Source organism: Sceloporus undulatus, chromosome 1 (assembly GCF_019175285.1).
Source record: "Sceloporus undulatus isolate JIND9_A2432 ecotype Alabama chromosome 1, SceUnd_v1.1, whole genome shotgun sequence".
Lineage (NCBI taxonomy): Eukaryota > Metazoa > Chordata > Lepidosauria > Squamata > Phrynosomatidae > Sceloporus > Sceloporus undulatus.
The window spans coordinates 189,101,800-189,116,174 of NC_056522.1; the positions used below are offsets into that span (position 1 = coordinate 189,101,800).

General features: G+C 38.0%; 1 protein-coding gene across 4 annotated transcripts in view; it reads right to left on the reverse strand.

Moving 5' to 3' along the window:
* The window catches only part of NBEAL1 (neurobeachin like 1), a 125,217-nt gene that overhangs the window by 39,904 nt on the left and 70,938 nt on the right, over positions 1–14,375 (reverse strand). For all 4 annotated transcript variants that reach the window (XM_042470460.1, XM_042470448.1, XM_042470437.1 and 1 more), the window contains 10 exons: positions 13,846–14,005; positions 13,210–13,312; positions 12,449–12,605; positions 9,990–10,148; positions 8,305–8,464; positions 7,968–8,056; positions 4,729–5,286; positions 3,359–3,534; positions 2,246–2,399; positions 343–471 (listed from right to left, as the gene is read on the reverse strand). In XM_042470460.1, coding sequence (XP_042326394.1) covers positions 343–471; positions 2,246–2,399; positions 3,359–3,534; positions 4,729–5,286; positions 7,968–8,056; positions 8,305–8,464; positions 9,990–10,148; positions 12,449–12,605; positions 13,210–13,312; positions 13,846–14,005 — 1,845 coding nt within the window. The remainder of the gene's footprint in view (positions 1–342; positions 472–2,245; positions 2,400–3,358; positions 3,535–4,728; positions 5,287–7,967; positions 8,057–8,304; positions 8,465–9,989; positions 10,149–12,448; positions 12,606–13,209; positions 13,313–13,845; positions 14,006–14,375) is intronic.

Here is a 14,375-nt window from a genome sequence, read left to right on the forward strand (position 1 = left end):
CTTGATATGTGAAGCGAGCTTTAAAAAGAAGTGGCATAAAGGCTGTATTTACCACTTTAAAGAAATCCTGATTTCCTTTAGAATTCAAATACTGGAAACTATGGTTTATCCAAACAACACTTCCTGAAAATTAGAGACTACCAGTAACTGTGGTTTGTTCCATATTTTAAATGGAAATCTCTAATTGTGCATAAAGGAAGAGAAGAGACAATGGAGGATTGCACAAGTCTGAGGCCTGCCAAGGCATATTCTTATCACAATTAAGCTCAGACCTTCCCACTTCTAAGTCTAATTTCTAACGGTAGCTGTATATTACATCACATGAATGACAAAGCAACAAACCTGTAAATTATCCTGTCCAATGAATCCAAGAAGCAGCTGGATCTGTACTTGGGAGAGTTTCACATACTCTGAGCCAGATGAGTACCAGACTGACAAAGTGTCCATGAGAGTCACCAGCTCTTCCAAAAGCTGTATGAAAAAATATTCAGAAGTCAGGGGAAAAGTGAATATAGCTAAAGGCTTGAAAAACCATAAGGGAGCAATTACATATATGGTCCTTGAGAAAACAAGATAAGTCATGTTCAATTTAACATCACTGAATTATCAAAAAATCAGAATGGCAAAGAAACAAACAAACGGGCATTATTATCTGAACAATGATTTTTGTACAGTGCTATTGCAGCACCTATATTCATTATTGGTCTACATATAAAATTACTTTATGTTTCAGATACACCTTATACACATAGCCTGAACATAATTTGCACACAATATTTTAAATAATTTGAACCATCAGAAAGCCAAGGTGTCATTATCTCAGCTACACATATGGGCAATTTTAGATTTGGGAGTATTTCAGATTTCAGTTTTCCAGATAAGGAATACTCAGCCTATATTGCACTTTGTTCTAATTTGTATGCCAACATGAGTCCTAGTTTTTTGGGGAAGGGATAGGTATGTATAAAGTTTATAATAAGAATACAAGCAATTCACACAATGGGGGAGGGATGCCTACTAGGACTTTCTGTTCCATTTCCACGTTTTCATGCTGTGGGGGAATGGGGTGGGCTTTTACTTTAGCTGCTTTGATTCTATAGCCTGGTCAATTCTAGAAGGGTCAGAGAACTGTTGAAATGCTCCTGTTTGCCATTCTCCTGCCCCTTTTCCAAGGGAGGGAGTGTGCATACACCTGAAACCTTAGAGGCCCCTGGGATTCTTCACTTCAGACTAAAAACCACCAGAGAAGGAGGAATGTGGTGGTAAGTTCTTCTCTGCCACAATCACTCACTTGCATCCATTAATCGCCATTTTATTTTGTAAAAAAAGTATCAAACACAAGTGACTTGAGCAAATGTAACTGATGAGCCCTAAGTCAACTAGATATCACATTAAGACACCGACCTCTTCCTAAACTTTCCTAGAAGTCCCTATACAGTACTAGCTGAAGTTCAAAGACTGCATTTATAAACTAACATCACACTAAAACAGAGTGAGGCAACACCTAACATCATTGTGATGTAAATTAACTTCCAGATTTGTCAATTTATTTATGAAACAGAATTGTTGACTCAGATGGCATACAGTACAACCCTGTATCTTTGGGATTGATACCTGTGTTTTTATTTACCCACATCCAAAAAAAAAAAAATGTTCTTTCTAGCCATTTTCTAGGTCCTCCAGTATGGTATGCTCCAAGAAGAAGTTGACTACGAGTCACACTGGAAGAGCTAGAAATGCCTAGAGGTGTTCTCTCTATAGTCAACATCTGCTGGAAGTCATTTATTTCAGTAGGGTTCAGTATTATCTACGGTTTCATGTTTCCACAGCAAGTCCTGGAGCATATCCCCTATGGGTAAAGTAGTTGTACTGTTTTTAAACCCAAGTAACATTTTAAATATTAGAAATAAATTTCCTTAATGATATTGGCAAAGTCAGCCATAAATTTAAAATATGTTTTCCCTTTTAGAACATTCAAAACAGCAGAAAATGGGTCCAGATAAAACATCTGCTGGCAACCCTTCACATGGGAATCAAAATCTAAATTAATAATTGCAACACTTCACGGAATGCTACAGAAATGATTAGCTAAACAAATAAGTGATTGTCTGTATTCATCCAAAATTGATATTCGTATTTTTCTGACCAATTGCTTCTTTATAATCATGTACTTCTACTTTCAAGCTGGAAGATGACAATGGAAGTCATAGTTCTCAAGTAGCTTTCAATATGGCTTCATTCATACCTTTTCTGTCCAGAGACTTGAATTCACAAGACCTTCTGCTTGCAGGAAATCTTGCACCATAAGCAGCAGCCAGAAGGCATTTTCTGCATATGCTGGGAGGGACTTGGCATCTCTGTTGTCAGTGACTGCCCATTCCAGCATCTTCTCTAACAAACTAGGTTAAAAAAGAATACATGGCTACAAAATCAACAACTATTATAGATTCTAATTAAGTGCAGAGGAACAAGCAAGGATTTATAATTACACAACTATCCACTTCAGATCAACTCAGCCGCAAAGTCAGACACTATAAAATACCTTTCAGTTACATAGAAACAGCATTCTAATTATGTTATTGAGGGGAGGGCAAGTGGTTCAGGAAGGCATTAGGGATCACATTGGTCTCTCATGCCACAAGCCTGAAAAATAACTGAATTTTTTTTGTCCTTAAGTTTCTCCAGTCCCCAGGAAGGGGCACAAAAAATAATTTCACCACATTTTTGTCACCCTCAGGGCCAATTTAGCCCCAGGAGAGATCATTTTCCAACGGGAAATGTGTCAGAGATCAGCTTCTAGGTAACTTCCTGCTAGAAATAATTGCCTTAGTGACATTGTCGGACAAAATATTGCCCACAAACTTTATTTTTCCTACCCATGCATTATTAGATGAAGTTGAGTAACTAATTATACCTTGCTTCGCAGAATACAAAGGCTCGCTATACTGAGTCTGGACTTGTCATGAGAAAGTGAAATTCCACTCTGCTTCTGGTGATGCAAGGGCAGAGATCTGATTTTAATTTATCAATCCTCACTCTGTCATCCCCCTCAAAAGCTAAGCTCAGGGAAGAGGTCTGTACAAGGTTGGCAGGGGGTTGGACTGGATGGCCCTTGTGATCTCTTCCAACTCTATGATTCTATGATTCTAAGTTGGAATTTGTGAATCCAGAGGAAAGGAGAAGCAGAAAAATCATTCAGATTCCAGTAGATTTCAGTCCCTTCTGCAGACCCAAGTACTTGTGGATCCAACCTTTTATTTCATATTTTAGTATAAAAGAATCAGTTAAGAACTTTGTCAGGGCTAAACCCTTAAAGGTGGCACATACCAAATGTATATAAGTAACATTTTTAACTTACTTGAGTTTTATTTCATCAGATGGTCGCAATAGCTCATTGGATATCCCCAGTTTGGTGAGAGCTGAGAAAACTTGTCCCCTCTCAATCCAAGCAGCAGCATCAGACCTTTCTATGCCTTTCCACATCACACAGAGCAGAACGTCTGTGAGCAACTGTACAAGATCATCTTCGCATGCCTCCAAGAAACAGTCATGCATTTTGAAGGATTAGAATATTTTCCAAAAGGCATCTTGCTCACTCCATTTTACATCAATTTGTTTATCAATGGCACATTTCATCATCTTGCATATGCACAGAAGTGCATACACCCTTGTAACTGAAATCTGTGTTAATATTTCTTCTAAAATTAATATTATTTATTGTTTATTTTAAAATGTATAGGCTACTTTTGGGGCCAACAGGGCCCTCAAACAGCATCCAATTATATTACAAGGAAAACTTAGATTCAGTTATGAACTGGGTAGCAGAAAAGTGCAAAATGTAATAGAGCAAATGAAAAAGAAAAAAGATTTCAAACTAAGATCTGGATCTTGGAGAGTTATAATAGCTCAACTGTAGACATTTTCAGAGAGAGCGGATTATCTAGCCACACTGTAACTTGGCTTCATGTTTGGGTTTGGTACTGAAATGGCTTTGATTGCCCTGAAAGATGATCACTGTCTGTTAGGAGAGAGACAGAAAATATTCCTTGCTCTCTCAGCAAAATTTAGTATCACCATCAATCACAATATGATACTGGATTCAGTGTAGATTGGGGTTTGGAGGCACAATGATATACAGGTTACTTTAACACCCTTAATAACTTTGGACCCAAATATCTGCAGGAGTATCTCTCCCTATACCATCAGAAGAGGCTCTTCTCCACATTGTCTGTCAAAAAGAGGAAGAACCTTCTGGGTTATGGCATCCCTATTATAGAATACCCTTCTCGTAAAGATGAAATTGGTGCCAACATTGCAATTGTTCAACCACTGTTCACAACCTGTTTATTTGCCTGAGTATTTAATTAGCTAGAGCTGCATGTTTCTATCACATTTGCTGCTTTGCTTTGTTTTTAAGGACACATTTGACTTCATTGTTTTAATTACTTATTTTTGTTTAACTCTTTTTTACAACATTCTGGCATCCTTAAGGAGGAAAAGCTATTTATTTATTTATTGGTTGGTTGTTGTTTTACATTAATTAATTCAAGCAGCAATGTGATTCTCTTCCTGCTCCTCTTCCTCCTTGAAAACAATGGTTATTAAACAAACAACAAAACCACCCTGTTGTGTGAGCTGGAGGTGGATGGGTGTCTGATTTCAATTTTTTAAAAAAGAAACATAAAACTAATTTTAAAAAACAGCAACACAAAAGCAAAGCAAACGTACCTCATGAATTTCAAATAACGAAAGTTCAGTGGAGAATGCCACCTCCTCCACAGCGCCTGGTTCTTTGTCAAGCTGCCCAGAAAACGTCTTAGTATGATCACTGGGTGAAGGGGTGCTAGGCAAGCTGTCTGCCATCTGGCTCCCATTATCACCCATTTCATAGGAATCAACACTTGACAGGTCTAAACTCAAGTGTGAAGGATTCTTTTGCCATAACTCTTCTTGGTCCTCAGGTCTGAACGACATCTCTGCCAGGGAGCTATCTTCAAGCACTGACACAGATTTGCTATCTTCTAAGCTCCAATGGTCACACGAACCATTAACAGATGCAAAACTGGTACCATCTTCCCCATCTGCCTTAGAAGAGTAGCGTTTCTGATGATCTTTGGCAGAAGTTCGCTTTTCATCCTCTCTAGCACAATCACTTTTGTAGTCCCTCACACCATTTCTGACGTCAGCATTCTCTTTTAAGAAGAGTCTTGTCAATGTCTCCTGCCAGCCAAGCTGCTGAGAAATCTGTTGTGCTGCATCCTGCTGGGAATGTAGAATTTGCAAAAGCTGCAGAAAGCATAAGAAGACAAGCTGAAGACCCATACGTTGTGCACTATGCAATGACTTCTTGTTATTCTTTATTTCTGCTTCCTGAATGTATTCGCTCTGTAAGAATAACTGTAATTCCTCTCTGTAGATCAGGAAACCAGTTTGCCTGGGAAAGGACCACTAAAAGTGTTAAGCCATGTATTACTAGACAAATAAACTAGATAATTTATGATGTACATATTATCTGAATCCCAATTCTGTAAACAACAATTAGGTTGCACCCACTGAAAACAATGGGACTTAAGTTAGCAATGACCTTTTTTTAATTTCACTACATTGATTTCAGTGCATCTGTATGAGAATTGTGAATCATGAGGTCCTCTGGATGTTGTTGGTCTACAACCTCTAGCATTCCTCACAGTCTAGGACTGCTGGGTCATGCAGTCCAGCTACAACTGAAGGGATATGATTCCTACTTCTCCTCTATACACCTAAGTATGATTAGGCTGAATTTCAATCCAATGGGTCTGGGTTTGTTGCCTACCAAGTGATGTTACTAAGCATACTTGTATCATGCATTTTGTAATTATTTCAGCCCCAAATACGAAAAAGAGACTAACAAAAGCAACTGATCAGATTTTAGGATATGGCATTTTAGAGAAGGACCAAACAACATGCAATCTTCCAGGTGCTGTTGGACTGCAGCTCCCATCAGCCTTGCCTAAGATAGTTAATGATAAGGGGGAAACTGGAAGTTACAGCCCAGCAACAAGTGGAAGGCAAATTTACATAGCCATTTTGATGCTATTTTTTTCAATACGCAAGTCCACCAACAGAAGTACCATCAAAAAGAATGATATTACAGTCTGCCCTCCCTATATGCACGGGATCCGTATGCTCAAGCCCCATAAGAAATAATGGGCCACATGCTTGTGGCAGCACAAAGGGCGCGCGACACGAGTACACACCCATTATTTCTGCCTGGGCTTGCCTTCCGAGTGAGCTCAAAGCCACAGAAGTCAAGCCCGCCTATAAGGAGGGCCAACTGTATTTAAATTTTTGTTTAAACAATTTAATGCATTTTAGTCTTTTTAAAATCATTGTTATTTATTATATTAAATTTATTTTATCGCAAGCTGCCCTGAGATCTTCACATATAGGACAAGATATAAATATTAAATATATAAATAAATTCATCTCTAGGAGCCAAGATGATTAAACCAAGGCAATAATACTTTGGGCATATCACAAGATAAGGTGACTCACTGGAAAAGACAATAGTGCTTGATAAAATGGAAGGCATTAATAAAAGAGGCAGACCACGTTCTGAGTGGACAGACTCAGTCTAAGAAGCCACAGCCCTGAGTATGCAAGACCTGAGCAGAGCAGCTAATGACCAAGGCTCTTGCAGGGCTTTCATTCATAGGGTCACCATAAGTCAAGGTCAACTTGGTGGCAAACAACAACAACAACTGGAATATTCAGCAAATGGAATCCAGTCTACATAGAATAGACATTGTTACATTGGTTATTTCATTATTCTCTTAATTGTGAAATTGACCTCTATTAATACTATCTTTCACAACATGTAATTGTATGTTGCTAATGAAAGATTCTTGGCTTCCCTCCACTGATAAGCAGTTTCTATCTGGCAGCCAGCTGTGGAAAACTGTTCAGTTCCTTCTGAAGGAATGATGCATCCTCTTCCAGAAAAGTGGAAGTAGATACATAGCTGGAGTAGGTTCAATCTTTTAATAGTGATTACTACTTGATTAGTGATCGAGAAATAATCAGGAAGTATAGTATTACTTCTTGAAATACTTCATTCCACAATTATAAGGTTCAAAGTCATGACCACCACATACAACATCCAGGTTTAGCGTGACAATGCTCATTTCTCTCTTCTGCTATATAACCTATACACAACTTACAGTACCTTCAGTAGGACATTTTAATGTTATGCTCCTTAAATTTGGCAGATGCAGAATGCATAGGAACCATATTGCATTGAGCTCTTTTTTAAAAAGCAATTTAATTCTCAAGGGGGAGCCATACTGAGTTCCAATATTATGTATTTCAGAGGCAAGAGACTAAGAACAATCTGTGGATTTCATAAAAAGCTCTTCAGAGGTGATTAAAGGAGCTGCTGCATGTGTTTTAACTAAAGGGTCAGCTCTGACGTATGGTACCTAAATGATTAGCAACCAATGAAGAAATGTAGAAAGATGGTGACATACTTGAGTCCCAGATAAGAGGGTACTTATAGAGTCCATCGTAAGACTTCATATTCTTATATGACACTTACCCAGACTGGAGAATAACAGATAGTTAAGGAATGTTAACACCAAGAATAAAACAGAAATCAGTTTACTTTGTCAAAACTTCCAAATCTAGAAGATATTCTTGACAAATTGATTCTTAATTTCTGTCAGTAAATGCTGAGATAAGAGCAGGAGGGTTTGGAATCTGTTACAATATCTCTCAATTTTAAAAATTACAATTCAGCTTTTGAATTAAAACAATTATTGGGAAACTACATAGGAGATTCTGCAAAACCTAGGCTGCCCTTCGAAAGCAACATAATTAGTTTGCACAATATTAGATGGATTTTATTCCTCCTTTTGTCTCTACCAACATGCGTAACCCAGACCTTAACAATTCTAATGGTCCCCATCATACCTCCCACATAATACACTAACCTTTCGGCAGATGGCCACTCTGACATTTATATCTGTTCTGTGAGCCAAATATACCACCGCAATGAAGTCCCTGTAATTCACAACTGGATCTGCAGAGTAAGAATTCAGACACGCACACAGTAAGATGGACAAAACATTAAATTTCACATCCACTCCCTGTATACATCTGCTAATCTGTTGTTTAAAATTTGCAATTAAAGCACAAAAATACACTGAAACCACCCATGTATTTGGGTTATTTTTCAGTTCATTACGTTTCAGTTTACCTTAAAGATTTATAGTTGTACAAAAATCTCAGTTAGGTATGCTGTATCTATCTAATAAGTATCTTAAGTACCAGCATTCAGAATTTGATTGAGAAGGCTCTTAATGAAAGATGTGGTAACTGGAGAGTCATTCAGGAGTAGTCCCAGTCCGGAATATCCAACTTCTCTGAGTTTCATACGTTGTTTGCTCCGTTCATAGACTTTTGTGCACTTCAGCATCTGCTCCACAATCTGCAAAGAAAGGATCCAAAATGCTCCAGCAGCTCTCAGGCATGCAAATAATCTTCACTTGTGACAACAGAATGCAAATAGATGCTTCATAAACTGAGCAATTCTATCCTGTGATTTTCTTTATTTCTTTAGGAAACCTCACTGAATTCTGGACCAAAGTCTATACAAAGTTGTATTTGCTTTCCTACTCCCTGCTCAACTTTTCCCTGTTAACATACTACTTACACTATAATTTAGGGTATTAATATGCTCATCATTTTAATATGTGAAGTCTGTGAAGAGGGAAGGTTTGTCAGTTAAAAAGATCCCCAGGATATGAGTTCATTTCTTTATAATTTGCTCAAAAAACTCACACAGAATACATACACCTCAGAATCCCCTATTCAAGAGGAACAGAGAGATTTTTCTCCTCAGTGCAAACATGGAGTGTGGCTAAACCAAGAATGGGTAAATTGTGGCTTTCCTGAAGCTGGAGAGCAACTTGTTGTTGTTGTTGTTGTTATATCACATCTTTCTCCCAATATAGGGACTCACATCATTCTTCATCACTGAATTGTGTTAGATATCACTTTTAGTGCTGTAGCTCCATTCTATGGAATCCTGGGATTTTAGTTTTACAAAGTCTTTAGCCTTCTCTGCCAAAGATTGCTGGTGTCTCACAAAATTGCACATCCCAGGATTCTGTAGGATGGAGCCATGCCAGTTAAAGGGGTGCCAAACTGCATAATTTGTACAGTGTAGATGCACCCGAACACTATGGGAAAGGCAAAAACACAGTATCTGACCATACGTTCCACATCCTAGGAGTAAATCTTCTTGATCTTACCTGACCCCAGACACTAGAATCAAACTTGCTTCTATCTTCATAGCCCCATTCTAGGATTGCTTTCTTAGTCATGTTAATGAGATCTAGGTTGTATACTAGAATTATCTAGTATGTATTAGAAACCATTGAAAATGGTTTTCCAGTTATGGGTTCCCTTCATTGGTAGGGAGCTAATATTTGATATCCATTCCAACTTCTATGATTTCACCTCTGGTTGGCATTTTAGTAATTACAAGTTATTAAAGGGTCTACATTCCAGAACAAGTTTCACATGTGCAAATTTATTTAATTTCATAATCATTACTTGGAATCAGAGCTACAGGCAGCATTATTTGTAACATCCATACGAGAAAAGATCCTTCATTTAAAATCTGTACTCTACATCATTTCTATTGATGTGCCTCTTTCAACACAGTGGCACCTACTTCATGAGAAACATGCATTTAAATTAAATTTTCTTCTACATCAAAACAGCTCCTAGAATAAAATGATTTCTGTCACTTTCTTGGAGCTTAAAATCAAGCCACATAGCAGTTTAACAGAGAAACATATTCAAATTAAGTCACTACCTTGCATCCTATGTAAATTTTTATAAACGTGATGATAACTTTCTGCCAAAAAATTGACATTTCATATTAAAAAAAAAATCTTCACCTTAGTAGAATTAACACTTTAGAAGAGGTGACAATAACAAGATACCTTGAAGACAAGCTCCTTTAGTTTATCCGAGTACCTCTGATTCAGCAAGAGAGCATAGAGGATGTCTGCATTTCCTGGCTCAAAAAGCAACAAGAAAATCTGATCACGGGTTGGGCTAGTGTGAAGCAGGCTGAAGAGAACATCCAGGATCCCAAAGAGCTTGGAGAAAGAGAAGAGGAAGGAAAGTACACACAGAGTCAGGTTAAATAGGCAGAATCCAGGCAATTCTTACTGTTATTATTTCCCCCAAAGATATTTTGGCTCATTCTCTCAAGAAGTGCAAAGTACCTGAACATGAGAGCAATCCCTGGTTGAATGAGAGCAGCCCAAATTGACTCAGGCACAGCTCCCTTTTGAACATGCTCAGACTCTAACAATAGGCTGAGCCTTGCCTCTGCAGACATTCAAAGCTGGAGACCATGGAGGGCAGGGAATTGCAAGATGTAGTGGGATGCTCAGTATTCAAGAGGTGTGCCTATATGACAGAATTATAGCACTTTAACACCACTTTCACTGCCATTGCTCCATCCTCTGCTATCCTATGATTTGTAGTTGAAGTTGATGATGTCCTGTCAGAAACTGCAGTTAGTACACTAGGATAGTGTTACTCAAAGTGATGATCCCTGGGGAACAGTGCCAGTCCCTGGGCCATTGGCTGCTGGTCCCTGGCAAGTTTCCAGAAATTGAAAGATATCCTTGTACCCAATGGATACAAATATAGTCCAGGTCCATCAGGAGAAAAAGTAACACATCAGATAGCCTGGACTAGGAGGGAATTCCAAATTTTGGACTAAGCAATTCCAAGTACCCATTTGCTAAAATACAAATCCCAGGATTAGGTAGGATAGAACCACTGCTATTATTGTGCAGTAGGATATATCACAGAGCCCCAAAAGTAGCTTACAGATCAGTTTTTTAAAAACCTGGGTAGTCTGCATTCTTGCTTAGTTTTCTGGAAATGGCTGTAGTACAGCAGAAAATGGTTACCCTTACCAAGTAAAGGTTGCCAACTTCCAGGCCTGTGTTGGAATCTACCACCATCTCACAAAACACACTGCAACTAGTAAGGCTCAAGAATAGCCAGATAATCCCAACCATGGAGCAGAGGTCCTATATCAGAGAGCAAATGTGTAGCCTTCCACATCTTCTTGGACTATCATCCCTCACCATAAGCTAGGCTGTCTAGAGATAAAGGGAGCAGCAGACCATTAAATAATTTCTTATTTAATAAGAAATTAATAAAATTATTTCCTCTTTTGTATTATTTCAGGGTGGGCTTAAACATGGTTTAATGTTACATCTGCATCTACCCCTAGAATGACATCTATTTGCTTAAGCAGGTTCTGAACAACCTACTTCAAAGCCTAATTACGAAAAGAATCCAGTTTAGTACTGATGCAGAGAATGCACCATGGTTAAATCATTCTCTGGAAAGGAGGGAGGAATTCACTCTGGAGATGAGAGAAAGAAATATGGAAGAGGGAGCCTGGCTCTAGATTTACCAATCATGGTTTATAGGGAGGAAGTATTGCAACCAAAGCTTGGGAAGTTACTTGCTGCAGTATTTGTTATAATCTGTTGCCTTTACCAGATACAGTAATAGAAGGGTTTGTTACACATTACTTTTTTGAGTGAGAAAATTAGGATTGATCAGATAGTTACATGACTTTCAAAATTCCCCAAAATATCAACTGTTAACACTAATTAGAATAAATTACTTGTTACACCAGTAAGGCAACTTTACTGTTCTTGCTCTCCTACTTTTGAAATCTGACCTCACTGCACCCTTGGTATCCAGTAAAGCAGCGTTTCTCAAATAGTGGGGCGGGCCCCCCAGGGGGGGCGCGAGGCTCCGTAAAGGGGGGCGCGAGGCTCTGTTATGCAGAGGTGTACTTATAACAATTTTATAGACAAATGATACTATTTACAGTCGCGCAGGGGGCGCGAAATGTTTTCTTCTTCCTAGGGGGGGCATGACAGAAAATAATTGAGAAGCACTGCAGTAAAGTAACTAGTTGCAGTTAACTATATGATTGTACCATGTTACTTCCAACCTCTGATTACAATAGTATCAGGCTGTGTACACAACAGAACAACCTTTCTCAAACATTTTACTCAGGAGCATCCCTTGAAATATTTTTAGGTCTCAGGAAACATCTTATGAAAACGGTTATATCTACAGTTTAAAAAATGTTTATTTTTTTTTCTTTTCAATCATGACCTTCTGTGGAAGCCCCAACTACTTCTTGAAAAACTTAAGGGTTCCAGGGGACCCTGGGTGAGAAACCCTGGAGTAAATTAAAATAAACAGCGTCCATTTAAAAGGAAAAGGCAACCGAGTAGGCAAGTTTGAAGAAGCTCAATTACCCAATATGAAATATTTGCAGTAGTAGTACTGCAATATGCTATTATATTTCCATTTACTGCTTGATTTTCAAAATGCAGACATCCTTAACTACCTGTTCCTCATCACTGATGGCTGCTATATACCCCATGATGCTCTGGACTTCTTCATGTGTGCCACCTTTGCTCAGGAAATATTTGATTAATCCATGCAGAGATGTTCTTATTGTTCTAAGATCATCTGGAGCCAGGTCACTGTCTTTGTAGCCATTCCTAACAAAAACAAATGAGCAATGATCATCCATTATGAATATAAAAGGGTTAAGTGAAACTACTTTACTGTACTCAGTTTTCTTTTCACATTTCCCCTCTGCCACTATTAACCATTTTTTTACGTATAACTAGTATTGGAAACATAATTTTAGTACAATTAAAAAAACTTGTACAATTAAAAAGTCCTTATTATATCTGAATTTCAAAAATGCATTTTAACCAACATAGGAAAGGAACACCAATGGAATAAAGATGAGAAAAAGAAAGAAAATAAAAATAGTGCTAATCACTTATTTAAACATTGTGATCCCAACTCATTTTGAGCCAAAGCTCTCTTTCAAGACAATCACTTGAAAATTAGTAACTACTGTACCTTCAAGAAATAATGAATGCTTATTAACTACCCTCAAATATTATATAAAAGAAATTTCAAGTCTGGAGCATAACCCTACAAAAGAAATGGGAGCTGACAGGCATAATTCACAAAAGACAGCATTGTTTTGGTTTTTGCAAAGGTTTTTAGTTATGGTTTATGTGTGTACTTTGGAAAGCTAAACTCAAGAGCAGTATATGACAAATTAAGGAACAATGCCATGTTACATACCCATAATAAATCCTTAGAGTATCCAATAAAAACTGTACGCCATACTTTTTTCGGAAAAGCCTCCTGCTATCTCTGATAATTGTAGAGATGTACTGGATATGGCCTGAAAAGGAGAACATTATCCATTAGGACAGGCCAAGCAAGCCTTTCAAATATTGTTGACCACATTTCAGATGTCTGACCATTCTGCAGACTATTGCTACATGTGCTGAATGGGACACTGAGACCACTTATCAGTAGTTTATCACAACATCCCAAATCTTTATGTACCCCAGCTATTTCCCCACAAAGCTAATCAAGTTCCCATCATTTCAATAGGTCTACTGTAATTGGGGCTAGCAACTGGATTTAGGTTATTATGCCCAGAACTGGAACATATTTAAGAAGCTAGTGACTGCTACATGTGCTGAATGGGACACTGCAACCACTTAGTTTATCACAACATCCAAAATCTTTATTGGATAAAATGTCTAAGATTATTAAAAATGCCTCTAATTCTAGGGGTTACAACAGCAAATACTGGCAGCCTAAATCAGTTTGAGTGTTGGGAGAATCCCCGTTCTTTCATTCTGTTGGCCAATCCAGTGCAGAGACTACCAGCTATAAACTTTGTTTTAGAACCCAAGTGTTTCTCACCAATTCGGAATGGGAAGTCTCCACGATTCCAGATGCTGAAGTCAAAGAGTAAGTGCTGATACATCTGTTGCAAAAGCTGTGTGTTCTTTGCCGCAGAGATTTGTTCTATCAGTAACTGGACAGCCATCAATACATTTACATCCACAAAGCTGCTAGACACCTGGAAAAAGCACCAACAAGCAAATAACTATCTATGATTATGGATCTCTTCCGGCAGGCTTTCCCACCAGAGGCGACATGAGCAACGTGCTTATCTTTCTCTCTATTCCCAACTATGTAAGTCAGAAATGAATCTGAATGCTACCTCTGGTTCGGCAAGTGTATTGTTTTATATTGTATCATATTATATTGTATTATTGTGTTATAGGAGGGTTATTTTAAGTGAATTTTAACGGTTGGAATTTGTATGACTGTATGCAATTTTGCTGTGATCCTGCCTTGATCCATAGGGAGAGGGGGGAAACAGAAATAATAATAATAATAATAATAATAATAATAATAATAATAATAATAATAATAATAATAATAAT